Source organism: Azolla caroliniana, unplaced genomic scaffold (genome assembly GCF_043228905.1).
Source record: "Azolla caroliniana isolate FFs.n. ecotype wild unplaced genomic scaffold, voAzoCaro1.0.p SCAF_21, whole genome shotgun sequence".
Lineage (NCBI taxonomy): Eukaryota > Viridiplantae > Streptophyta > Polypodiopsida > Salviniales > Salviniaceae > Azolla > Azolla caroliniana.
In genome coordinates, this window is record NW_028230456.1 from 3,074,792 (window position 1) to 3,102,495 (window position 27,704).

At 37.1% G+C, this 27,704-nt stretch overlaps 3 protein-coding genes and 1 non-coding gene across 5 annotated transcripts; 3 read left to right on the plus strand and 1 right to left on the minus strand.

Moving 5' to 3' along the window:
• The first annotated feature begins 947 nt into the window (after positions 1–947).
• On the plus strand, positions 948–3,471 carry LOC147850340 (ras-related protein RGP1-like). Its single transcript, XM_087336311.1, has 2 exons — positions 948–1,262; positions 2,763–3,471. Exons 1-2 carry the CDS (start codon positions 1,036–1,038, stop codon positions 3,199–3,201), a joined length of 666 nt encoding a protein of 221 aa, XP_087192437.1. The 5' UTR covers positions 948–1,035; the 3' UTR covers positions 3,202–3,471.
• A 1,067-nt stretch (positions 3,472–4,538) lies between these two features.
• On the plus strand, positions 4,539–10,522 carry LOC147850341 (ankyrin repeat domain-containing protein 2B-like). Its single transcript, XM_087336357.1, has 8 exons — positions 4,539–4,695; positions 5,038–5,189; positions 7,500–7,706; positions 8,063–8,211; positions 8,638–8,821; positions 9,213–9,305; positions 9,740–9,879; positions 10,089–10,522. The coding sequence occupies exons 1-8, from the start codon at positions 4,677–4,679 to the stop codon at positions 10,186–10,188; spliced, it is 1,044 nt and encodes a 347-aa protein (XP_087192483.1). The 5' UTR covers positions 4,539–4,676; the 3' UTR covers positions 10,189–10,522.
• A 1,952-nt stretch (positions 10,523–12,474) lies between these two features.
• TRNAF-GAA (transfer RNA phenylalanine (anticodon GAA)) lies at positions 12,475–12,547 on the minus strand. Its single transcript has one exon. It is a non-coding gene; the product is annotated as a tRNA-Phe (tRNA).
• Positions 12,548–18,430: 5,883 nt separating this feature from the next.
• Positions 18,431–27,120, plus strand: LOC147850343 (uncharacterized). 2 transcript variants are annotated; one of them, XM_087336379.1, is made up of 5 exons: positions 19,030–19,208; positions 19,307–19,573; positions 19,667–20,029; positions 21,248–21,337; positions 25,079–27,120. In XM_087336379.1, the coding sequence occupies exons 1-5, from the start codon at positions 19,179–19,181 to the stop codon at positions 26,696–26,698; spliced, it is 2,370 nt and encodes a 789-aa protein (XP_087192505.1). In that variant the 5' UTR covers positions 19,030–19,178; the 3' UTR covers positions 26,699–27,120. The 2 variants fall into 2 exon arrangements, with proteins under 2 accessions (XP_087192504.1, XP_087192505.1); XM_087336378.1 differs by having other exon boundaries at positions 18,431–19,573.
• Positions 27,121–27,704: the final 584 nt, after the last annotated feature.

The following is a 27,704-nucleotide window of genomic DNA, read 5'->3' on the forward strand; positions in this document are numbered from 1 at the left end:
AATGCAATGTATCGTCATGCTTATTAATTTGAGCTCATGAGTATTTGCAATTTGATGTTGCATGAAGAAGTTCGAGACATGGTGGAGAGAGGTGCATGAAAAGGGGTTGAATGCCATGCTTCTCCTTTCAGGCAAATTTTCTATACGACGAGGAGATCTTACCTACAATAAAAGCTTTGAAAACGAGGCATGATTCTATTGGGAGTTGTTTCTTTTATGTACATAGTCATGACTCATAGTATAAAGCTTTGCACTCGGAGATTCCTTCCATGTCCAATAACTCGAAGCCCATGAATAATATATATATATATATTTGGGCTTCTTTGACATCGATTGCGCTTTTTACCCTTTCTCTCAGTGGGACATCTTTGCTCACACCAATAAGATTTAGCATAGTGGGTGAGCATCATGGATTTGCTTTATTCGATTTCCCGAGAAAGTCATTCCTTTGGCTCAGGGAGGGAGGTGATCGAGAGAGGTGTTGCAGATCGCAAGTTTTTACAGGCGAGAAGGTCTGGCGGTTTCTGCATACATTCTATACAAAATATCATATCGGAGGTACCGAGAGAGAGATAGAGACAGAGCGTGGAGATAGAGATATGAGGTTTCCTATGCGGAGTGAAGCCGAGGTAACTAACTAATAACTAATTCTTCATACACACACACATGTAATGACTGATGCTAGTGTAATATGTAACACTAATACTAAAAATAATAACAATATTAATAATAACAAAATAAAAAAATTATTATAATTTTTTTTTTGGAAAAAATAAAAAAGATAATAATAATAATAATAATACATTTTATCTATAATAATAACAATATTAATACTACATTATATCTTATATTCTCACTCTCTTTCTGTGTGTCTCTGTTCCTCCTCTGTTTTCTCTGTTCCTCTGTATACTCCTTGCTTCTGAAGCTTGCTCCCCCTCCCTTTTCCATCCTCTCCCCCCCAAAAAAACCCTAACCCTAACCCCCACCCCCCCCTCTGTTTCCCAATTCCTGTGCTCTCCCTTTCTTCCTCCCCCAATGGTGCGAGAGATGAACGATTTCAACCAGAAGATCGATTACGTCTTCAAAGTGGTGCTCATCGGCGACTCCGCAGTCGGGAAATCCCAGCTCCTTAACAGATTCGCTAGAAATGAGTTCATTCTTGATTCAAAAGCCACCATTGGAGTTGAATTCCAGACAAGAACCATCTCGCTGGATCAGAAGACCATTAAAGCACAGATATGGGACACTGCTGGACAAGAAAGGTGTGTCTTTCTCTCATGACGTTTTCCTTTTATTTCTTTGCAATATATTTCTATATTCGTCTTCCTGAATCCCTTCAAGTAGACTTTTTTTCTGGAGACTTGCACAGATCTATGTTTGCTTATGTTCCACGATCATGACATTTACTGCTGCGAATCACTCACGTCATACGTTTTCGAGTTGAAATGCATCTGATGCAATGTTTCACCGCATATTATTTCAAGTTGAAATGAACCTGATGCAATGATTCAGAGCATATTTTTCATGCTAAAATGCATCCAATGGATTCATTTGCAATATATTTCAACTTGAAATCCATCTGATGTCAATTAGATTTCAATCTAAACGCACTGTATGCAGTGTTTACCGGAAATCTTGGCTTAACGTTGATTCTTAAGAATAACTAGAACAGTGATTGACAGTATATCTCAAGTTCTGAATGGAAGGTTATATCATGTTGACATTGATCAATCCTTGGAGGACTCCTCTTCAGGAGCGTATCAGATCTAGTTCTTAGGTATTTAATGGTCCTACTGGATATGCTAATGTTGATCCCTTTACAATGAGAGAGTCTTATGATTTGCATTTGCATAAGGATATGGCTCAATTATGGAGTTTCAGTATGTATTGTGCATGTTGGCTGTCTAAGTAACTCTTTCGAAAACTTATATGTGTTGCATTCAGAGCTTATGGTCCAAATAAATGTTTATGTCTCATGTGGCTCTGTGGCATGTGAACCATTACTAGTTTGGAGTACAAAGTCTGACATGGATAGATACATTACAAAATTGAGATGGCCGGATAGAAGTAACATGACTTGAGATTTGCAACAAAGAGAGCATGCGCATCAGATATGGTCCTAAAATGGTTATTTATACTTGGTTTTGTTTGTTCCTATGTATAGGGAGTGAGTGATATGGATTTCGAGCGATGTATGATAATCACTTAAATCTCGAGCAAAGTACTTGAAAGGTGGTGCCCTTGTCTCTACACCTGCACATTGTCTTTGGGATCTCTCAATGTTTTCTTGTCTTTTTGTTGTAGCTGTTGTGGAATCATTAAGGCTAAAGATAATTAACTCTATAGGTTTACGTACTCATCATTATTGGTGTGATAATGTGAAAACTTTCCTGCAGATGATCATTTAATCACCACCCTTCAGAGCTACCTTTGACATTAGTTTGAATTTTATGTGCGCATTGATATATTAATCTTTGTATACTCTTGGACCTTGGTGCATTGATGATTGTGAATAGGAATGCCATGTCATCAAGCCTTGGTCTGCATAAACTGGTTCACAAAAATCTATTCTCATTGAGTTGTTATGTTCAGTATATAGTAGTTCTGAGTGGAATATTTTTCATTTTTACAAATATGTTGCCGATGCTATGTTATGTTGTAATACCAACAGCATTTTGGATGTGCATAGAGACTTTGAATGTTTAGATAGATAGACCGCATATTGGATAGGTAAAGAGAGCATTGTGAATGATGATTGACAGGTACCGAGCCATTACAAGTGCATACTACAGAGGTGCAGTAGGGGCAATGTTGGTTTATGACATCACAAAGCAAGTGACATTCGATCACGTAACAAGATGGCTAGGAGAACTAAGGAGTCATGCTGACAACAACATAGTCATCATGCTTATAGGTAACAAGACCGATCTAGGCACACTTCGTATGGTGCCGACGGATCAGGCAAAGGAATTCGCCGAGAAGGAAGGGTTATTTTTCCTTGAGACATCAGCAATGGAATCTACTAATGTAGACACGGCATTCTACACGGTCTTAACAGAGATTTTTCGGATCGTGAGCAAGAGAACTTTGGTTGCAAATGAAGATCAGGGGAATAATAATACAGCATTGTTGACAGGGACCAAGTTAGTAGTCCCCACAGTGGAGCAAAAGGATGAGATAAAGAAGGGCTGTTGTGGGTAGATTGGTTTTGGTTCTTTCATTCAAATTTATTAATAATTATTAATAACAATAAAGATGTATTTTTGTCTCCCATTCAGTTGAACACCATAGATGGGTTGTAACTTGGACCTCACTATCATTTTATATGTGGTTCGTGTTTTGTTCTTAAAAATCTCGATCTCAAAGAACATTGATGATCGACTGAAAAGATTTGACTCCAGTTTTTAATGTTTCTATCCCGATTGCAAAAGCTTAATATTGGAATATGAAGAGGTAACCCAACATTCAACTTATGGGAGTAAGAACTCATTTTACATGAATGGGGTTTATTAAAATATTGATGAACATTGCAAAACATGGGATTTTGTTTGATGTGGACGATTAAGATCTCTTTTCAATCGAACAATTGAGATGTGGTGATTTTGAGAGCAAAATAAATTTTTAGGGTTAACAATGGGCTGGGAGTCAAAAAGTAGTGTTTTGCACATGTTGGTGGGGAGGACCACTAGATTTATCAGCACGTGTCAACATGTAATAGTTATTCTTCATGTTCTCATAAGCCTATGTACTCATCCCATTCACATTTGCAAATATAAATTTCATATTGTTATGCTTGCTTTGTAATATGGAATGCATGGTGGAACGTAAATTCCACCCATTGGCGAATAGTTGATGATTACCGTTCATGGACAAACTCAAAAACAGATGTACATTTATTTTGTTTGCAAGTGGACATTTGGATGAACAAGTCATATTCAAATTTTCCAAACAATTGTCATTGTATGATTCCCACAATTTCACGTGGCATCACAGAGACATTAAATCCCAATGACATGGTATCAATTAGGTAAACCATATACTTTGCACGTGATTGTATAAGCAAAAGCTCAATATTCCAAGAATGTTTTTGGAGTACTAACTAGGAATCGGCAACTGTTTGGTTTCTCCTTGACCGATTTGGCCTTGTCCAAACCAAACCAGTTTGGATGTATCCAAACTTGAATGGAATTGGTTCCTTAACTAGTTTGGCCAAATTGATTAAGCCTAAACCAGTTTAGGTTATTGTCTCGATGGATGGAGAGGTGATGGCGAGAAGGGAGACGATGGTTTATAGGTAAGAGAAGCCCCATGACAAGTGACAAAGGAGGGGTGTGTATGTATTGTGTACAGTGTACATATATATAGACATTATTACAATTTACATATATGGATGGGGCAAAGAGGATCTATGGAGATAATATGTGAGGACATGCTCTGCTACTACCACAAGCACAAAGGGTCCCCTTTTTTTGGGGTTGGGGGGATGCCCTTAAGATAAGGGTCTATTTACACTCGTCCAAAATGAAACCTCATCTCCTCTGTCACTTTCGAGGAGGAAGAAGAAGAAGAAGAAGATATAGAAGGCAGGAAGAAGAAGAGCCTCTGTTGCTTCTGGAGCTGTCCTTGTCTCTCTCACACAGAGACCCCCCACGTTCATCCTCTCAGAGCTCTTATCCATGGCATCTGAAGCTTCAGGTAATCAGTTTTTCTTCCCTTTTTAAGATTCTCTCCCACCCTCCACACCTCTCGTTCTCTTCTTTTTCCCTTGTTCATTCTTCTTATTGGCTATTTTTTGTGTAGAATCAAGTAAGGGTTCCTTCCTCTCCCTCCCTCCCTCCCTCCCTCTCTCTCACTTGTCTTTTTCTCCGTCAATTAACTTGGTTAATGCACATGCGTTAACAATAACTTCTTTAATGTGCTTGGTGGATCAGAATTCTGTGTGATTACCCTGTTTGATGTGAATTCAATTGCCATAGCTTCTTTGCTGTGCAACATTGATCAAAATTCCAAGTGTTTGTTCTCTATGTGTCTGTGCAGATGTCAAGGAAACCGTGACAAAAGCTGAAGTTTCTGGGAGCAATAATGCATCTTCTGAAGATAAATTGCCAAAGACATCTGCTCCTTCTGAGGAGGAATTCAAGCTCCAAAATTCTCCGTTTGATTTCTCGGCCATGTCAGGGATTCTGAATGTATGTATCGTCATCCATAATTAGTAGATCACTCAGCTTGATTCTATGTATGTATGCTCGCATTAGACCCCTCTGGAATTTAGAGTATAAATGAGAAAAATATCATATTCTAACTTGGTTTATGCATGTATTGGAATGTGTGCATCTTGGGGCATACATAGTATATCACTCTGTAATTCTAGCATATAAATGAGTAAAATTTCATAACTTTCAGCTATATATAGGTGTCTTAATGTACGTATCTCATAGTAGATGACTCTGCAATTCTAGCTTATAAGCTAGAAAAAATGCTTCTTCATTTATATATGTATTCTCAGCAATGGTAAAGCCTCTAAATGTAGATCACCCTGCAATACTAGCTTGGAAGTGATAAGGGAGTAGCATCTTATCTTTTAAGATCAATTTCTTTGTGAATTCTCAGCTGTGTCACAGTTTCTGAATATATAAGCTTCATCTTTTTACACATGTTATATCCTCAACTGAATGCGTATATCCTCCACTGTTGAAGATTGCTAAACCATCTTATGAGGGAGAAAAAAATTCAGCTATGGCAGGGTCTCAATGTATGTATCCACATACGTTAGCCTGCTGGATGAACTCTCCACTCAGTCGAAAGTGGTTACTCAAAGTTAAGGGTCGTCCATACCAAAGGGGATCAACCTTCAATCAGTGGATATCTTCCCACCCCCCATCAGATGTCTAGCACATGTCAGGGCTTCTGAATGTGTGTATCCTCTGCTGTTGAAGATTGCTGTACGAACCAGCTTATAAGGGAGAAAAATGCCTCAAGATATGTATACACATATGTTAGCCTGCTGGATGTACGCTCCACTCAGTCGACAGGTGATCCTTGTAAGATTCGATGTCTGGCACATCCAACAAGAGAATCCTGGAAGGCCTATAATAAATGCCCAAGCTTAACAGTTTTGGGCCTTGTTGGAGGAGTAAAAAACCCCTTGGGGATACTCGAAATGAGAGTGGCAAGAAAGTGTGGTGAGTGAGTGGACAAGTGAGAGAGTAGTATCCTAGCTTGTAATTGGAGGAACCAAGTGAATGGAGAAAGCTGATTATTCCTTGAGTGTGTTTTTTGAGTGCATATTAAGGAGCCTTCAGTGCGTGTTATTTGAGTGAAAGGGGGAGAGGTAAGCCTTGGCTGCAGATCAAACATAGAGATTGATCAATCAAACCCCTCTGAATGGCATCCTATTCTTGCCAGTTCCTGCGGTTTAGAATATCATATGTTGTTGACTGATTTGCCAGCGTCAGATTTGGCATTTTGCTGCACACTGAAACATTTCAGCAATTTCATGTTTCAGTCTGGCTGAGACGTGTATCACAGTGATGCTGCATTCTGGTAGAGGAAGCTTCTGGGTGTGATGGAGAGAAATTAATGCAAATACCTTGGCAGCCAGCTTGCTAAGCCTTGGCTGCCTACTGAGTGAAGGCATTGACATAACACCCTTATGACTGGTGTGGAACCATCATATATCGATGGTTGATGCCTTCTTAAGACATGAAATTGCATCCTTTGAAGCTTGATTTTATCAGGCTTTACTTCTGTGGACTATTTAAGCACTATTTGCGTTTGTGCTCATATGCCAACTCTTTTTGGTACTCTTGCCTTGATTTGCAATGCTTTTATACTGGTTCATATTACTGTATTGGATGTATAGATGACACAGGAATGACAATGGCAGAATGACTAGTCATGTGGTGCTATTTGTTTAAGCTTGCAAATTTCAGCCTTACATTGAGAACTTCTATATATTTTTGTTGCGACATGCATGTCTCATTGTTCTTAGTTTCAGGTAACAATTGGCATGTGCTTGATTTGACAATGTTTCTTCAAAATGCATATATTTGTATATGGTACACCACGTTTGTGCAAATCGATGCTCACATGTGAACCATATTGGCATTTGGCTTTGATTTAGATGATTTGTCTTCATAATGCATATATTTGTTCCATGTATTTATGTTGTCCATGCTCACATGTGTAACAATTGTAATGTGGCTTCCATTTAGACAATTAGTCTTCAAAAATATTTGGTCCATATATTTACGTTGTACATGCTCACATGTGTAACAATTGTAAAGTGGCTTCCATTTAGACAATTAGTCGTCAAAAGTATTTGTTCCATATATTTATGTTGTACATGCTCACATGCGTAACAATTGTAACGTGGCTTTCATTTAGACGATTTGTCTTCAAAATGCATATATTTATATTTTCCATGGTACACCTTTTTTATGGAAATCAATGTCTTACTATGTGGTTGTGATGGCAAAAAAACATATGCCTTTGTGTAGGATCCAAGCATTAAGGAGCTTGCTGAGCAGATAGCAAAGGATCCTGCATTTAATAACATAGCTGAACAGCTTCAACATTGTTTACAAAGCTCTGGAGATGGTGTTCCTCAATTAGACACACAACAATACTTCAGTGCAATGCAACAAGCAATGGGAAATCCTCAGTTTATGTCTATGGCTGAGAAACTAGGTGGCGCAATCCTGCAGGTTACGAATTGGAATAGAATAGTATATTTATATTTGTTAGGGAAAAAGTCTGAAATAGCACCGAGTTTTTTGTTTTATTTCCTCAAAATGATCCTACGTTTTCTTTATGAACCCAAAATACCCCTGTCTATCCCTGCAAGAGAGAAAAGGGTCAGGAATCAACCACATAATTGCTGAAGAGGTGTTGACTGAGTGCAATTTGGGGAAATAATGGAGACTTACAGGCATTTGAGAAAATATAGAAAAACTCATGGGTATTTTGGTGTTTTTCCCTTTTTTAATGCAAATTTACTCTATTTATCATAAATGTTCTCTTTGGACATACGTAAATAATTGTATTGATTTATTTACACTAGGACCCTGCCATGGGGAGTATTCTAGGAAACATAACGAATCCTGCACAGAGAGAGCAATTAGAATCTAGGATGGCAGAAGTTACCAATGATCCCACTTTGAAGCCCATTTTGGAAGAGATTGAGAAAGGAGGACCTTCAGCAATGATGAAGTAAGTCTTGAACTTCTACTTTTAACTTGTTGAGGTCTACTAAAGGAATGGTTTTGAAAGAATTGATTATTGAGCTAAATTTCTAATGATAAAGTTAACTTGCAATTGTTGTTTAGCATTGAACTGTGCATCAATGCACCTGCTATGTTTAGATTTCTAACAGCTCAGAAATCATGAGAAATATTTGCAACGGTGAAGGAGGTTGTCAGAGAGTCATTCGAAGCCTTGCTTGGTGAAGTAATGATGTGCAAGTTAAATCAAAAGAGTCTCAACGTCATTTTGGGTCAAGATCAGTCATGTACAAGCAACAAGACTGAAAGTTTATGTTTTCTTAGATATATCTTGTCAGTATAGTGATAAACTGGAAGATTCTGGACATGAGCATTTTAGAGTGTCCTTGAGTGTATCTATCTACTGGTTTTGTAGGTATTGGAATGATCCAGAGGTGTTAGCTAAGCTTAGTGGTGCTATAGGATTTGGAGGGATGCCATTTGACTTGGCTGCTGATTCTGGTGCCAATACTCAGGAAGAGGAAGAGGAAGAGGAAGAGGCGGGGGATGAAGACGAGGAACTGAATGTGCATCATACTGCAAGTGTTGGTGATGTGGAGGTTTGATTTGATCCCTACATCGTTTTGTATATCACCAACCTTGTGCATATTCATTATCGTTATTTGTTGACTTAAATAGCTTTCCTCATGATAACGAGTATCCATTCTTCCCTCAATTGATTTAGCATCCAACAATTTAACTGAATTTATGCTTTTTGCCCTTTAGTGGTGCAGTTGTGTTTTATATCTTATGTTACATATGTTTCATTGTTTATTTTCGGGTGCTATGCCAATTGCAATTTCAGGAGTTCTGAGTTGTAGAATTGTACATGTTTTCTGTACATTGGATTGGACAAAATTTCATTGTCCTGAGTGACATGGGATTGAAAATGCAAGTATTTTGATTGTAAGGTTTGGTCTTGACAAATTTCTCATCATTTATGTTTTGCAGGCATTGAAAGCTTTACTTGATGCTGGAGCAGAGAAAGATCAGAAGGATTCTGAGGGCAGGACTGCCTTACATTTGGCATGTGGCTATGGAGAGGTGATTTGACCTAAAAACCACTGTAGCTATCTTTCTTCAGAGCTGGGTGATTTCACTTAAAAAATATGTTTTGACTATCTTTCTTTAGACTTCGGTGGTTTGACTTAAAAGCCTTTTTTAGCTATCTCTCTACTCGAAAATTAAAAGTTTTTCCTGTAAGGCAATTGGTGGATTGTTCAAATTAGGAAGTTACAAAGAATCGTTTTATTTTATAGTTGTGTAGGTGTCGATGTGCTGCACACTGTTTTTGCTAGGAGGGTATTTCTGTAAGAAAATTGGTATCATTAACAAATTGAGAAGTTAAAATGTACCATATCTTCTTGTACATCTGTGGGTTCTGCAAACTATTTCTACAAGGAAAAAGTTATGCTCTCTGAATCCCTGTAACTTAAGCCTGGTGAACTAACATCACTGAGATTTTTGTTCATCTATAGATAAAGTGTGCCGAGGTACTTTTGGAAGCTGGAGTCAATGTGGACTCTCTGGACAAGAACAATAATACAGCTCTTCATTATGCAGCTGGATATGGGAAAAAGGAATGTGTTGTACTCTTGTTGGAACATGGAGCTGCTGTGTAAGTTCCCATTGAGTTTTTGGTGGTTATTTAGTGTCATTATTCTTTCAATGTTTCACTTCTATTAATCACCTGTTTTTTTATTAAGTTGAAAATACTAATTCTCTGCACATTGTTCTTATCGCTAGCGAGATTTTGTTTTTCTAAGATGTTGCTATTTTCATGAAAACTAAACAAGGAATGAATTTTCCGAAATGTTATTCTTACAGGACACAACAAAATTTGGATGGCAAGACTCCAATTGATGTGGCGAAGTTAAATGACCAAACAGAGGTCTTGAAGCTACTAGAGAAGGATGCTTTTGTATGATGGTAAAAATGGATTGTCATCAATGCTTTGTGATTCATATTTGTTTGCAATATACCACTATTGAGCAATGTACAGGTGACAAGAGGCAAATATGGTTGTCCTTAATTTTAGGATTGATAATTCATTTGAGGAAATGAGCGATCTGTCATTATGTTTAATCTACATGTTGTTGACTATTTGGAAAATAATATGAAAGCGATGAGTCATAGTTTATTGCTTTCCATTGTGCTACTATTCTGTGGTGTCCAGACTACTGGAGGGGAATGGGTAGCAGCAACGATATAAGATTCGTTGGGTAATTTGTTTGGAAAATGAAGAACTTGGATTGCTGTTTCATCTTTTTAATCTACATTTTTGCGATATCTACAGATGTTTAGTTGAACCATAATTATATTATTCATGGATATGTAGTTTTGATTTATATGATGAGATGGAATTTTAAGGCCCTAAGTTTGTTGAATAGTCATGTGCTTTAATATAGTTCTGTTGTTGTTAAATCCTTAAAGACAAGTAAGAACATTTTATTTGATGGGTTCCTATTTTTTTGCCATGGTCAAAGGTCTCATTATTCCTTCCAAAGGTCAACAATGGAAAAAAATTGGAAGGACCTTTGTTTTAACATGTCACAATTTTTTTCTAATCTAGTTGTATCTATTTGTACAAAGAGCCTTTCATCTTAGGGTTTCTGCTTGGGACTCTTAATCTTTCATTTACCTCACAAAATGTATACATTTGCCAAAAAAAGCTTTAGGTTTTCTCTCATCTTTGTTTTTTGTATGCAATGGTTCAGGTATAATTTGCACTCCCAACACAGTATCACGAATGTTCAAGTATTTTTTAGATGACATGTGAAACCATGCTCGTACTCTTTAAGGACAGATACACAGATGATAAATGTGATTACGGAATTATTGGTATTATGTTTTGACAGAATTACAAATTTTCCTTGATTTATGAATCCTGGCTTTGGTGGTTACAAATTTATTCCAATTGCTAGTTGGCACGTCAATCCCAAGCATTATTTTTATGCATTTATTCTTGATCTCTCTCTAAACTTTTCATTTAATTTGGATACCTAAAAATATGCATTGTTGCTGGCATTCCTTGTTATCAAGAGTCTCAATATATTGATTGCATGTATATATATTTATTGCTGTTTCTACTTTGAAGATTTAAATCTCTGCTTTTACATTGATGGTTTTAAGGATGGCCACACATATCTAAGAATTGTAACCTTTTTTTGAGGATTTTTGCAATAGGAGTTGCAACAGTTTCATGACATGAGTGATTTTGACATCGGTGGAGGAGTTTGGTATATGAACACAATGGGATTGTGCAAGCTTACTGAATAAGGGATATTTATGGTACATGAGGGTAATCAATTGAAGCTACATATAGCAACATGAACCAATGGTTTTGTTTAATGATGATAATTACCAAGTAGATTGAAGTTTATATCAAACATGGATAAGGATCCAACAAGTTCGCATGTCTTTCAATGTGTATGATAAGTTTAGTCATCAGCAATGTATTATTGTTTAGACACTCAGAGTGACTTATTGTAGACTACAAAAAGCAATGTTTGGGGTGGGCCCAAATCCCTCTTTATGGGTTTGTTAAATAATCTAAATGAGGATCATCTCATAGCCTATAGGTATTAACTAATAAAAAAATGAAAGGATTTTGCAAACACTGAAATTTGATCATTTATGGAAGCTCTCTCTATGGCAACCACTACTAAATGTTGTTTAGAAGTAAATCTATTCATTTCTTTGGATATACTCTTCCCTTGTTTGCTAACAAATCAAGGAAGTACGCAAGTGTTGTCAGGGAAGATTTGAAATGTTTTGATGTTGCATAATGGGGATGAATCAAATGAATGGATTTGTGAATAGTAGTGTTATGTTATTTATGATTTTCATGTAGGATCTTTGTGCCAAAACATGGCATCAACTATAGTAACAATTATATAGGTAGAATCTCTTTCCTTGTTCAACATGGAATGCATTGTATGGGATTGAAATGGTAATCTTCCATAGGGTCATATATTATATAGCACATACATTCTTGCAAGAACTAGTCACTCACAAGGTACGAACACATGGATTTTGAAAGAAGATTCCAACGTTTTGTCTCATCTTGTAGGTTCATTGATCTTGAAAGAACAAATCTTCTTACGAGCAAGCTAAAACCCAAATTTGCTTGAAATTCCAAAGGCATATTTATTGAATCCCATTTAGACAAACATACAAAAATGAGTTAAAAATAAAACAAATCAAAAAAAATTGCGGTGAGCGTGGATCGAACACGCGACCTTCAGATCTTCAGTCTGACGCTCTCCCAACTGAGCTATCCCCGCCATGAGTAGTGAATTGATGAACAAATGTTTTGATAAATATTTCACGAAAGCATGTTTTTCTAACTTAAATATAATAATATCAATGATCTATACCACTCCCAAGGAAGTTCACAATAGATTGGAGGTAAGTTTTGAGAGTTTTGAAATGATATGGATAAAAAATTTAAGTCACCGTCCAATTCGTTACCGTGGGATATGCCCAAGATTCATTGTACCTATGCACAATGTACCAACGTTAAGGTTTATTCAACAAGTGGTCTTTGCTATTAAAGTAGTAAAAGAGTACATGTTAGTAGGCTTTCTACAAATCATGACGATCTAAATGTTACACTCTAGTAGGCATTTTAATCATAAAACTATTGCCATGATTACCTCGTCCATGTTGGTCATTAAACAACAGATATAGATTTTTGGGAATGATTTCCTTCACCTAACATTCAAATGCATCATTTTCTTATATGACATCATTTCATGGGTCCATATACAATGGAAGTTTGCATTATCACAAACGATACAAAACATTCCATAATAAATGTTTATCAATGCATAGTATGCAAACATTTGATCAACTAAATGTTGGCATCAATATAATGTCACAAAATCCTAGTCATCAACCACATATCTAAGGCAAATGACAACCTAGTCAGTAGTACTCATTTTGCCAAATCTCAAAGAATGTAGGATTTGCAACATTTAAACGAAAAGAAGCTAATCTTGATTTACTTCTAAAGTTTTGTTTTCTTGTTCATTCAATGATGACTTTCAAAGCAAGAATGGAAAAATGAAAGAGGAAGTTACTTCAAATGAAGTGAATTGCAACTTGATCATCCAAAGGATACATCATACATTCATGATCTTTTTAAAGGGAGAATAAGATGAATTAAGCTGACATTTTTTGGTACTTTCATAATTATTCCTTGATTAGGAGAGTTGTTGAAGAATTTATAAATTAATGATATTGTCTTAATCAATAAAACAAAAGTCAATGCTCTTTGTGCATATAAAAAGTGCATTCGAGTTGGTTTTTCTTGCCTTTTTAGGGCAGTAATCGGCTATATCAAGACATTCACTTAGCAGATTTGATTTTTTCAAATAAAAGAGAAATCAAGCTAACACATCCTAGGACATGAACATTGCAAACGATAAATGTTTTGGTAAGTTGTTTTTTTGGCATGTGTAAGAAAGAAACCTTCACAAGTCCTATGGTGGTCACTTGTACATCCTCACGGGGTATTGTTGATTCACCTCACAAACACCGTTTGAATTAATGGAGTTGTCTTCAAGGAATTCCTGTAAGGAGGTGCATGAATTCATAATCTTACTTAGTGATTTTCTAAGGTGTATTGGTGCAAATCATCGCCATTATAATTGAAAACGCCAAAAGGTTGTTCGACCCAGTTTATGCCTTCTAACCCTAACTTGAAAAAACCAAAACAACATAGATATATAAGCGTGTATTAGTCTTCCAAAAGTCTTATATAGCGATTTGTTGTACAGTAAGGAAAACTATATACAATCTAAACTTTCTTTTGGCATCATGTTCATATATGCTTAGCAAAAGGAAACAAAGAACCATGAGTGAAACAAAGATGTCATACCTCTCCACTCATGAAGTCTTTGTAAGCTACATACATAGATGACTAGCTCCATATCTTGTTAAAAACAACCAAGAAAAGAAGGAAAAACTTGCATTAGAGAAAGTATATCAGTTTTGGTTGAAGATGCCTTTATTATCACCTAAACTATCCCACAAAACAACTCTATTGTTGAATGTTGAGATAGATGCATTGAAGTCTAACCACACCCCCTCCCCCTCCCCCTCCCCCAAATTGTTATGTGCACATACATAATCTTGGGTAGGAATCGAAATATAAGAATTCATCGAGATGAAAATGGCCTTATTTCTTACCAAAACCAAGGTGTTTTCAATCAAGGTTATCCGACTCCTCCATAACGCATGGATTTTTTGTGATGGTCGGAGAATGTTCTATATCTACAGCACATCATCGTGTCCCAACATCAACAAAGATTCGATATGGATAATGTTAGTATGCCTCTCACATAAAATCAACGTGTATGCAAATAACAAATGAAGATAGAATGAAAGGTCAAGTGAAAGGGTTTGGAAAACGATTCGGATGAGAAAAGGATGAATCAACATAATCGGATCAATATTACATGTTGGTGATTGACAAGAAAGAAAATCGTGAAGTGGAAACTCAATATACAAATTGTTGAGATGTCAACACTGAGGGGAAAAGAGCATTCTTTAGTTTTATTTGATTTTTACCTTGAATGGATATGTGAAAGGAGGAGGGCTTTCCATCTGCATTTGTAATGACAAGTTTAGCTGAAATTTCAGAAAAAGCTGAATAAGGTAAGGAAATGTATATGCAGTCTATAAGGACAAAAAATGTAAGAAATGTAAAAGGTAAAGGTATCAGAAGAAAAAAAAGATGAATACAGAAGAAGGCATCTTCCCAAAATACGAGATGAAAGATCGATCCAAAAACACCATAGCTCCACATTCCCTCTCCTTGTATAATCACATCCTATCCTTGAGCTCCACCATTTTTCCAGAATATATGTATGGCACAAAACCTGTTGAACATGTTCAGTTAGTCAATGCCAATGAAACCATGGCGCCACAAACCTCTCTTGTACAAATGAGAATGAATTATTGCTCTTGAGCTCCACCCTCTAGAATTTTATAGATGGCACAAAACCTCTTTTTTACATGGTTAGTGCTGAGAAAACCATGGCTCTACATTTTCCTGCTCGTAGATAAATGCGAAGGAATTAGTGCCCTTGAGTTCAACCATCCATGGCATGTATGACAGAACACCTATTTCACATGTAATCAGCTAATACTGAGTGAATGAGAATGAACTACTACTGCCTTTGAGCTCAACCCTCCAGAAATATGTATGTATGGCATAACCTTTTGTACATGTACAGGTAGTGCTGAGAAATCCATGGTTCCCTTCCACATTCCCTCATGTATAAATGAGAATGAATTACTGTCCTTGAACCCAACCATCCAGAATATGTATGGGGCAAAACATTGTTTTACATGTATGATCAGTGATGAGAAAACTATGGTTCCACATTCTTTCATATATATATATATATATATATATACATATGTAATGAATTACTTCCTACCCTTGAGCCCAAGTACCAGCATAGAGAAGATCCATGGGGATTCCATACTCTGGATTAACACAATGACATTCAAACCAACAAGCAAATGTACTTCTTACAGATGGAGCTTTGAGAGAAGAAATATGTGGTGGTTTACCTTTTCTTTTTATGTAGGCCCCTTTTCTCCCTGAAACATGGAGGAGATTTCCTTCTCATCTTAATTGCATGTAGATAACAGGCACATGCAAGTGTGAAGAGAAAACAGAAACCATATATATATATGTATGAACAATATATAAACCCTAAACCATATATCAATGTTGCTCCATCAACAAAGTATCCTATATAAAACCTTTACTTTTAAGTGACATTCCAATCCAACCATTCCTATAACCGTGTCTGAATGTCATGTTCCGGAGACTTACAAGATTTAATGAAGATCGTCGGACATACATAGTCATAGATCAAGACACTCAATCGAGGTTATGTTAGACAACAGGAGGTCGGGCTTCGCACCTACATTGTCAAAGTGATTCTTCATGTTTTGTAAGTAAATAACATACCCAACGCTCCAAAACCTACCCAACACATGGAAATAACGGCGATACACTCTCGGGGAAGGGGGGGGGGGCTGTAGTTTGGAAGTGATTTTTTGTGGTTATGCGTTAATCGGAACTCAATCTACAAACGACAAGGCATGGATTTGGAAGATAAAGGTGCATTCAAAACATTGCATTGGATCGGACCCTTGGATTGCATGCCAGATGATAGGAGTTCGAATCTTCAACACCATCCTCACCCTCATAACTAAAGATGATGGATTGGTGGGCCACTCATAGAAGGCAAGTAGTGAGGTACTAGAAGACGATTGATCACCTTTCATGTTGAAAACGAGCTGATTTGGGGAAAAAAACCGACGACACACATTGCTAAGGGTCGGCCATAAAACCGGCACATTCAAGGGGAGGCCGATTGACGTTAAGAGCAACACAATGGAGGTATTGGGAGTTTGGCGTAGCTTGGGAGGGCCATGCCATATCGCTACACTTAGATAGATCAATTGTTAGATAGATAGATAGATCAATCGATTGATCGAATACATGGATAGATAGATAGATCAATCGATTGATTGAATAGTTTGATTGATCGATCGATAGGCAATGCTAAGATTATACTACCAATCGCAAGATCTAATCATCTAAGAAGGAAATTGGGATAACAGATTGAAGTCTCAAAAAGAAGAAGAAGAAAACTGATAGAAAACTCAAAAAAAAACAAAAACGATAGAACAAAAAAGAAGAAGAACATTAAAAACATTGCAAAAAATAACGAAAGAAAAAAGAAGCAGCTCTTCTTCACTGAAGAAAAAACGACAGACAGACCGACAGACCGACAGGCAGATGCACAGTTCGTTCACATGAAAGAGAAGCTATGAGCTCCGGTTCTCCAGGTAAATCCCTAATCTCTCTTTCCTTTTATTTTTTTCCTTTTGATCTGTCAAGAAACAAACGCAGTTTATTTTTAATTGTTTTAGTTGTTTCCTGTATTTCTTCCCAGGATTTTCCTTGAGATTGAATCGAAAACGTTCTCTTTATTCGATTTTCTTTTCTTCGGTATCTTTTCTAGCTTCTTTTCAACAGTTCTCTTTCGGAATTTTTTCTAGTCGTTCTCTTTCTCCTGTATTTTTTCTTGCTTGATTTTTTTAGGTTTTTCCTGAGATTTATCCGAAGTGTTTTCCGTTGGTCTTTCTGCATTGTTTTCTTGAGATTGACTTGGATTGTGTTAGATTACTTTCTCTGCGTTTCTTAAAATCTAGGGTTTGTTCGATATTTCTGTTTCACAGTGTTTTGTGGTAGTTTTTTCTGTATTTCTTTACGTTCACATTAGCGTTTTCTGTATGATTGGTCTAATCGGTTTCCCTTGCTTATTGCATGTTTTTTTTCTTCGTCTAGTAGAAACGCCTTTTGAGTTATCTCTTGTTTTGGGCTATGGAAAATTAACTCCATATCTTGCATGAAGGAGGTGTAGATTTAAGATTAACTGCTCAATCTCCTAATAGTCCCAGTTTTTCTTTGATCTGTTAGGAAATGAAGTGTTCACTGACTTTCTAGGTCTTCCTTGAGAGTTGTTTTTCAAGATTCATGCTCCTTGCAATGAGTTTTTGTTTTCTCCCTGGAGAATGGGCTGTTTGAAGAACTGTTCTTGAGTTCCAAGGCCATTCTCGTTGAATTGGGGTATTGTGTTCAACACACTTTCTCATTGTGGAAGAGATATTTTGTGCACAATGTTGTTTTACCTTGGAAAAAGCATCTTTTGGGTGTCTGTTCTTGTATCCGAAATTCATTCTCATCAAACCAAGACGTTCAATACTTATTTTGCAGTTATTTGGATCATACGTAGGAACTATGACATCGATTTTACCAAGAGTAAGAGACATTTTGAATGATTGATCTTGATTTCCAAGTCATTCTCATTGGAAAAAGCATCTTTTGAAAGGATATTTTTAAATACCAAATTCATTCCCATCGAATCAACACGATCCACAACTGTTCCATTGCTATTTGAAAGCAGAAATTGTGTATGATGTCATCATTCCCCTGAGGAAGGCATGTTTAGAAGGCTGTTCTTGAATTTCAAGGAACTGTCTTTGAATCAAAGCATTCAAAAAAAATCTTCAGCTATGTGGAACATGGATCATGACTACGAGTTTGATGTTTTTCAGAGACGGCACTCTTTGAAGGGCTGTTTGTGAATACCAAGGGCATTATTTGATAGTTGTTCTCATCAAATCAAAGTTGTTCTCATCATTATTTGAAACAGAGATCTTAAGTAGGATCCCTCTCCCCCCGAAGAAAGCACTATTTTGAAGGACTCCTGAATTCCAAAGTCGTTTTCATCTAAATCAACTCATGAATACTTGTTTTCAGTTACTTGTACTAGAGATATTGGCTATGGTATCAAAATTTAGTGAAGATGGCATATTTTCATGGGCTGTTCTTGAATTCCAAAGCCATTTTCATCGAAATTGATTGATTCAATACCTCATTTCGGTTACTTGGAAAGGCTGTTCTTGAACTCCAAGGCTGTCTTGTGCTTAGTATCTATTTTCGGCTACTTGGAACAGAGAATCTGACTAGTACGGCATCAAAGCTACAAGATATCATGGTGAAGAGAAAGCAGCTGAAGATCGGAGAAAGAGCTCCTCATCTGTCAGAAATTCCTTCAATTGACCGTCTAGAGCAGCATAGATCTTCCCATGATACAAATGTGCTTGATACAAAACAACAGAGCCCTTCGATAATGAATCCAAAGAGGAAGCGACGACGTCGGTTTCATAAGGAAAGTCCTATAGTTTTATCTTCTAAACATAGCAAGAAAGATGGACATGGTAAAAATCGTGTGGTGGATACATTATTGTCCCTTCAGCAATTGAAAGAATCAGAGAGAGAAGGTGGAAAGAAAATGGGTGAACATAAAGCTGAGAGACATGGAAGTGGTCGTAAGAGGCTGTATACTGGTAAGAATATCACGAGTTTTTCAGAGTTAGAAACTTTGAGAAACTATATCGAAGGTCTGGGTGGAATTTTTGAAGATGGATGGCATATTGATGTGCAGCGTAGTCTAAATACAGGCAAGCTGAGTAAGTCCTTTATCTCCCCACACAATGAAAGATTCAGATCACGGATTGAAGTGGCTAGACACTTGGGATTGAACCCGACAAGAGTGGGTACTGCTCATTTACTGTCAAGAAGCACTGTACCGATTGAATCTCAGGATAAGAAAATGGATGATGACGTTACTTTGCAAACACAGACTCTAGAAGACCATGAAAATCAGCTTTATGATGGAGGGGGGAGCCTTTTGTCGCATGAGGAATGCAAGGTGACTTTGTGTTGTTACATCTATTTGTATTATATTAATGATGCAGGGTGATTATAGTATGGTGTTGATAGAATGCTGTCTGAAACTTTGCAGAAAGATTATTCCACAACCAAGGCAGAAAATCGTGCAGTCCATGTGAATTCTAATGCAATAAAACCATCTGAAGGAATGGCAACATCTTCTGAGGTTATCAGACCAATGGTAGTGGCTCCATCTGCTGCTCTTGTAACACAACGATGTGAAGAAACTTTGAGGAGTATTATATGTACAGATAAATTTGCAGCCCTAAGCAAGATGTTCAATCAATCAACGTCATCTGGATCATTAGAGGGTGTTTTGCAGCTCAAGTCCCCACCCTTAGTTGCTGGTTCTCTTGACTTGCAATTAATACACCTGAGACTATCAACAGGAGCTTATGGGAGATCACCTCAGCTATTTTATGGAGACATCCAGCAGGTACTAGATCACAGCGTGGTTAATTTATATTCCGAAACTCTACTTATTATTTTGTCAGTATCTCGATTTTTCTCTGTTAAGCCCTTTGCTTCTAAAATAATGCAGAGAATTCTTATCAAATCTGATTTAAAACTAGCCATCAATTTGGAGTTTCCTATATATTTTATTCATTTTAAAGTCATATAGTTGGTTGGTTCACTACTGATTCTCTAATGTCAACAAATTTCAAGGTTCGTGGATGAACTATGAATAATCTCTATGGTGGAGGCCAATAGACGTTGGTTTCTGCTCTAGCAGAACAGTAGTGCCATTGAATACCTTCCGGTTTTTTGTTACTGTGATAAATGACCCTTCAGATGGGATCTAGGCCAGATCCCATCATGACACATTCTTTTCGTCATTGTAAGTTCATTCATGGTTTTCTTGCTCTATGTCTTTTAACAAATTAAAACTCCCTTGAAGGATGCAGCCCCTTCACTCTCAAGCGCATAGCCCCCCAAAGGATTTCTTCCCACACCATACACATGGCTCTCTTCCTCTCTCAGTAGACATAGAGTAAGCTTCACAACACTATATTCTATTTATTATTAAGGTATGCACAGATACAACTCATTATAATAACAAAGGTCATGCTCTTAAAATGTATGGTGACAAGCTAAACCACGGAAGGTTGCATCGCAAACCAGCCTTCAACCTCTCTCTTGCTTAGGCAACCAAATATTTCTGAAAGCAAAGGGAAGAAAGGATAAAGATGCATGAGTATCAATGAATGTAGGCAGAAGATGAAGCAGTAAAGGAGCAAAGACTAGCAAACTTGGAAACCCTTTTGCTCATGTGCCAGTTCACACACACTATTCACGTAATGCGAAGATGCACCACCAATCTTTGCTCCTTCGATATTATTTCACTTTTTTCCTGCGTGCACTTATTCTCGTGGATTGTTTTCATTCTTTTTCTTTGCTTTCATGCTTTATTGGTTGCCTAAAGAGACCTCATGGTTAATCCATTGTCTCTAGGATCCCCTGACTCTATGTAAGCCTATGTGCAACAAATAGAATTGTTTTCATTGCATCTAGCATATAAGAGATGATGCAAGGTGAAGATGCCTTGAAATGTCTGAATGATGCATGTTTGGTGTGGCTAAATTTGGCATTTTCATATCTTCCTTATGTTCCTTCTCAACTCCTTGGCTTATTTTGTCTGCATTGTACTTTGCAGGTGTGGACAAACATTATCTCAGCTGGAAATGAACTGATTAAATTGTCACAGTCTCTTTTGGACCTTTCAAACAATCTATATAAGCAACAGGTCATTTGTCATTATTTAATATATTTTTAATTCTCTGCTGTGTTGGATTAGTATACTAGGATTTCTGAAACACCATAAATCCGGAAAGCTTCCTTAAACAAATGTACAACACAAATAATTACGTATATAAGTGGAACAACAAGGTTCTCAAAGCATTGAATGCTTGAAGTTCATCTAAATTGTTAGCCTAGAGGATGGTGCAATGAGGCGTTTTAGTATTAGATGTTTTCATTTCGAATATATCTCTAGATCCCTTCTATCATGCCATGATATTGACCTAATGTGTTGCATAGTGGCCATCTATCGTTTTCTTTTGCAGTTTGTGTTTCCAATCACACACACATCATGTGTGGATCTCGTACTGGATACCATTGACAGATGATTTATTAAAGATTGGTATTTTTCATGATGTACCAACCCAGAAGAGACACCCTTGGATGATTTATATTCTAGAAATTCCTTCATATGCAAGGTATTGTTTGCCCCATTGTTATTGGGGAATGGATTCCAGGTCCTCTATTATGAACCAGGAAATAATTTGTTACCGCTAATTTAGAATGGATGTAACTCGTTTTTTCTAGTGGGATGACTGTAAACCAGGAAATAAATTTGCATGTCAGGACACAATATGCTTTAAAAATGAACACTTCATGACTGGGCTTTTGACACTGGAGGGCGCCGCGAAAATGGGCTGAATAGTAATACGTAGAGTGCGTGTGACTACGTTTGATTATTTGCAAATGCCCCTATTTGTAGGATGAACAGCCAAAAAGTAATGTTACCGGCTCTTCAGACCTGGAAACAAAGTGTTTGACAGTTTGATTGCATCTTTTTGCAAGCTGGGCTGATATATCTAATCTATGGCACCCATTCGTGGATTATGAATGTAGATCACAAATATATTACAAATTACAAGGAATGATCTGTCAATTCAATACAGAAGTTTAAACATGACTAAAAGACCGAATCACAAGAACTTATTGGTTGCGCAACGTAAGTGTTATCACAGGCATTTACAAAAATCTGAAGCTTGTATAGCTTAAACCCCAATATTTATAGTAGTTTTGAGGAGATCTAGATTGATTATGAATGTAGAGCTTCCAAATTAGAAGGAATGATATGTCAATTCATTACAAGAGTTTAAACATGACTAAAAGACCAAATCACAAGAGCTTATCTTGGTTCTGTAACATAAATGGTATCACAGGCACTGACAAGAATCTGAAGCTTATATAGCTTAAAGCCCACTATTTATAGTAGTTCTGAGGAGAGCTAGAGCATTCCAGAAAGTTAATGCTGAAAGGCAGTGAAAATGTTCCAGAAAAAGCACTTTCTAGAATGCCATAGATCAGAAATGGTAAAATCTTCAAAAGGACTTCAATCTATGACATATGGAGTTATTTGAAGAGTGAAAAGACACTTTCAGGAACTAATGATAAATTGAGGTTGCCAATCACTAGTAATGATGTCAGGAAAAGCCCATGGCATCTATTGATAGGATCAGCCAGCCTCCAAATGATAATCTCAGACAAATTCATAAAAAGTAAAAGTATTCAAGAGGTCCATTATCATCGTTCAGCTTAGCTATGATGAAAGGAAATACTTGTTACTGATTCTTCTCACTCCATAGATTGTTATAATCATTCAAGTTAGCCACATTCATGGCATCAGTTAACTTGAGCTACACACACAGATTATTGTCATCTTTGACTGCAAATGTTATACTTGGACCAATTATATCTTTGTTGCGTCAGTGAAGCTGAATATTGAGTTACTCCTTTTGACATGATTTATGATAGAAGCTCCTGCATATAGGGATGTAAAAGTAACTCATACACAGATTATCTTTACCTTCAATAGTAAAATGTCGACTAAGTCCTTTAAATGTGCTTTATGTTAGAACCTCCTGGAATTAGACGTGCAAATATAACTCATATCCTAGAAAATGAGAACAGTTGGTTGTTTAATGCATCGCTTACTAGGATTAATGCAGACCTAACTTGAATTAGCTCTGTTGCGCAAATTCTTATCTTGAAAACCTAAGTAGCTAGAATGTCGGCTATGATGCCATGGCAACATGGTTGAGAAACTAAGAGGATGAGGCAAATAATGCAGACATATACTGAAAATGGAAATATGACTCCTTTAACAGATAAGGATAATGTACAAAGTCAGACGAATGGCATGGAGATCAAAGTTTCCTGAGCGTGCTCTACTGTCAGGAAAGGGTCCTGATAATATGGGCTGAACAGTTGGGAGCTAGGACAGCCTATCCTTTGATAATACAATTTTTTTGTTGTTTCTTTGAGTATACTCAAATTGGCTCTCATTCAATTTCATGGCTAGGAGCATAATGTTAGAGATAGAGATACCATAGAAAATGATAAAATGAGGTGAAGGGTGTAAACTTTCACAGTCTGCACTCCCACATTACGTTTTTTTGTTGAGAGCTGATGTTTCTATGAGTGTATATTATACATGCAGGCTTTCTCTAACAAATACTGTAGTATTGTATAAAGGATTTTATTGATAAGCCGCCCTTTCTCTCACATACATTTGATAAGCTTCTAGGTCAGCTTCTGTTGTGGTGGTGGTTGACATAATAAAGGGATATAACATGGTGAGTGACACAGATGATTTCCATCATGTTTATGCTGGATGCTAAGCACCTTGAGATCTTGAGCTTTTGATAGAGCAATTAAAATTTGTTTAGCTTATTCTCATGCTTTGGGAGGTTGGATCGATTGTAGCATCTTCAGGAGGGCCTTTCAAATTGTGTTCATATTGCACGCCTTGAGATCTTGAGCTTTGGATAGAGCAATTAAAATTTGTTGAGCTTGTTGCCAGGCCTTGGGAGGTTGGATAGAGGCAATCATGATGGATAGATCCTGGCTATTGTTTTAACTTCTACCTCAGAAGTTGTACCTCTTAGGATATCGCTAAGCAATGTGGTAAATATTTGTTTATTACAAGGGAATGGACTCTTCCATAATTTTCTTAGTTTTTAGGGTCCAATCTCACCCCCACCAATCCTTTAAAGTTAGTTGCTCCATTCGGGAACCACTGCATATGTGGTGGGCCACTATGCTGTTTCAAAGATCTGGTTGGCTAATTGTTCTCTTATTGTTATATAGTGATAATTAATGACAATTATAAGGATATGTTTGTCATGCTCTATGTTGATAAGCTGGATGGGACCAATTATATCTGTATAAAATATTGAATAAAACATGTATTGATGGCAAAAAGGTGTGGATGTTAATTCAATTCTTTGTCTTGAAGTATGTATAGTATACAGTCCTGGATTTAAGAAAAAGAATAAAATCTTTTGAGGATTACGATGCTATTCAACCCAATGAGCTGATCTGGGATACTCTTAACTGATTGTAAGTAGGGTGTTCGTCAGACTTTATTCCAACATCACCTCCATCCTTACAATGTCAGAAGTGTCATCCACCTAACTGTAGAACAGAATGGCCTTTCTGACAAATACTTTGGCCATTGAGGCAATACCTCTTCTTTATTAATCAGACAGTCAACGATCTGTTCCTGAAGTCTATGTCAGCCCTAATTCATTTCCTGCATATATCTTATTGGAAAATGCAATGTTACCTCTTATTTCCTATTTATTTCTAGAACTAAGCCTGTATTTAAAATTTCTCCTTTATCAAGCCTGAATTTTCCTGAAGTGTCATGATGGGTGTAATCACCGAAGCTGATGATCATCTACGTGTGTTGCAGGTTATGCCTTTATTTCAGGCTCCCCCAGGAGAAAGGGCTCCACCAATGAGCATTTCACTTCCAGATCAGAAGCTGGCAGAGAACCATGCAGAGTCTTCAAATTTACATCTTCATAAACAGTCCATAGATTGGAACGGGATGTCATTTGATAACTCCCAGATCTCACAGGAACATCATTTGGTACAGCCTTCTCATCCAAATTCTAGACTTCGAGTGGCTGAGGAGGCAATGCCTCCTGTACTTGGCTCTCCAAGATCAACCGGTGTGGTCGTTAGTGGTAAATCATTAATATATCCAACATCTGCTAATTCGCCAGAGCTAAAGGTTTATGTAAAGAAGTTTAATGGCAAATCAAGGAAGTCAAAAGGTAAAAACCACACTAATGACAAAGATAGATCGAGTACAATTCCAGCACCAAGTTTATGCAATAATTGTGGGCTTGACGGAAGTGAAGATTGGATTGTCTGCAAAAAGTGCAATGCAGGATTCCATGTTCATTGTGTTGATCCTGCTTTGAATGACATTCTTCCTGATAATCAATGGTGTTGTCCTGAGTGTATCACAAAAAATGTTGTGGAGCATTCATCCGAATTGGGTCATGATAAAGAGGTTGTTTTTGAGGAAATCAGACAAGAATCATGTGTGCTAGATTCTGATGTAATCAATAAATCAGGCAGAACATTAAAGATATCAGGCAAACCACATGGAGGTGGTGCTTGTAAGAAAGTGGATAATAATGTGCTTCTGAGCAATGGTTGTGATACAGCTTATTGTATGGCTCGCATGAATACGTCTATTTTGAGCAAACCGGAGGAATTTCATAATTGTTCTGTATATGATGATCGAATTTCCAACGACTCCATTTGCCCACTTTTAAAAGAGACCATCAAACATGCATCTTTTCATGAGGCTTCCATTGGACGTATCATGAAGAAGACATTACTGAAGCATAGCAATATCAGGTCTCCAGACCATGGCATTGATCATGCATCTATCAAACCTCTTAATCATGGAGTTCCTGAGCATGCTGATGTTAATGTATCTATGGAGCATCTTAATCATGGGTCTCCAGAGCATGGCATTGAACATGGATCTATAGAGCGTCTTATGGAATGTGGAATTGAGACAGATGATTTTGAGCGTCGATCACCAGATCCAAGTGTGGAAAATTTATCTCCTGACCATGCCTTTCTAATAGAAAACGAGAACGAGAACGAGAACGAGAATGAGAAGAATGAGAACGAGAATGAGAATGCATGTAAGATTTGTGGAGTTGAAAACAAGAGGCCTTGTGTTTCTTGTGCGGGATGTCCAAGACGCTATCATCTATCTTGCCTTCAGCCAACTCTAAAAAGAGTACCACGAAAGACTTGGTTTTGCCCCTCTTGTCTGTGCAGGGCATGCAAAATTGATGCAGATGATGACCAGATACTCTTATGTGATGGGTGTGATGAGGGCTATCACACATATTGCCTCAACCCCCCACTTCCAGAGATACCTGAAGGCACATGGTTTTGTCCAACTTGTGCAGGGTCCAAAAATATTGCACTCAATTCACCTAGCAAATTCGAAGTGCTGAAAAGAAAGCGGAAAAGCACAGAGCCAAGAAGATCTATTTGATGGGTGCATCTTTTTGTTGTTCCTAACAGTCTATTTGATGGGTGCATGGTTTTGTTGTTCCTAACGGTCACTACATTTTCTTGTATATTTAGTTACAAACATGTATCTCATCGGGTATTGTTATTGCTTAAAGAACAAAATGCAAATGTTGCACTAACATTAGAGTGAAGGCTTAGAATGCAAATGCATGTGACATGTAGTGAGCAAGCTCATATGCTAGGCCACACCTGAGATGCATCACTGGCATATGGCTATACCCCAAGGATAAAAATGGATTCATATTAACTAGCTATTTTCATGTCTATGAAATGTGTTCAAATTGATGTCGTGTAACTAAGAAGACCACTTGAAGGTGACAGTAAACTAAAGGCTGAGGTTGATTCCTCTGTTCAATCATAATTGATTATTGTGGTTTGATGTAATATAGACATGCAAATTTGAATACGTATGTCTTCTGATATTCCTATGGAAAATGGCTAACTACAATATTGTTTATTAATCCCAACAAATTTAGGGACTGAGTTATGATTGCATACTGTTTTGTTCTTAGATTTAAATCTACGAGTACACTGTTACACAATGAGCACAAATGACTCTCTTATTGCAGGTGCAGGCTTGAGATCTCTTACCAAGAAGCTTCAAAATGATCCTTGTGTTTTTAAAAATAGAGAAGGAAGCTGCGTCAAATTTGTGCACAGCTCCTTCGTAGATAAAACAAGATGCATTTTTTCTCAACCTATGGCTTCATTGAAACTGTTTTGCTCACATCTTTTTGAGTTAAGTGGAGATTGTCAACAAAGCTGTCTTATTTAATACCTTTGAATTGTCAAGTGTGACACTTGACATAGCGTGGCTAGCATGACAGCCATTTTTTTGGTGAAAATTTGCCAATATTCTAATGTCAATATCTTCTTTATTATCTTAGCTAGACGAATGTCAATCAACACAACAATAGGAATATGTGAAATTATAACAAAATAAGCAATTGTACATCATGGAAGTAAAA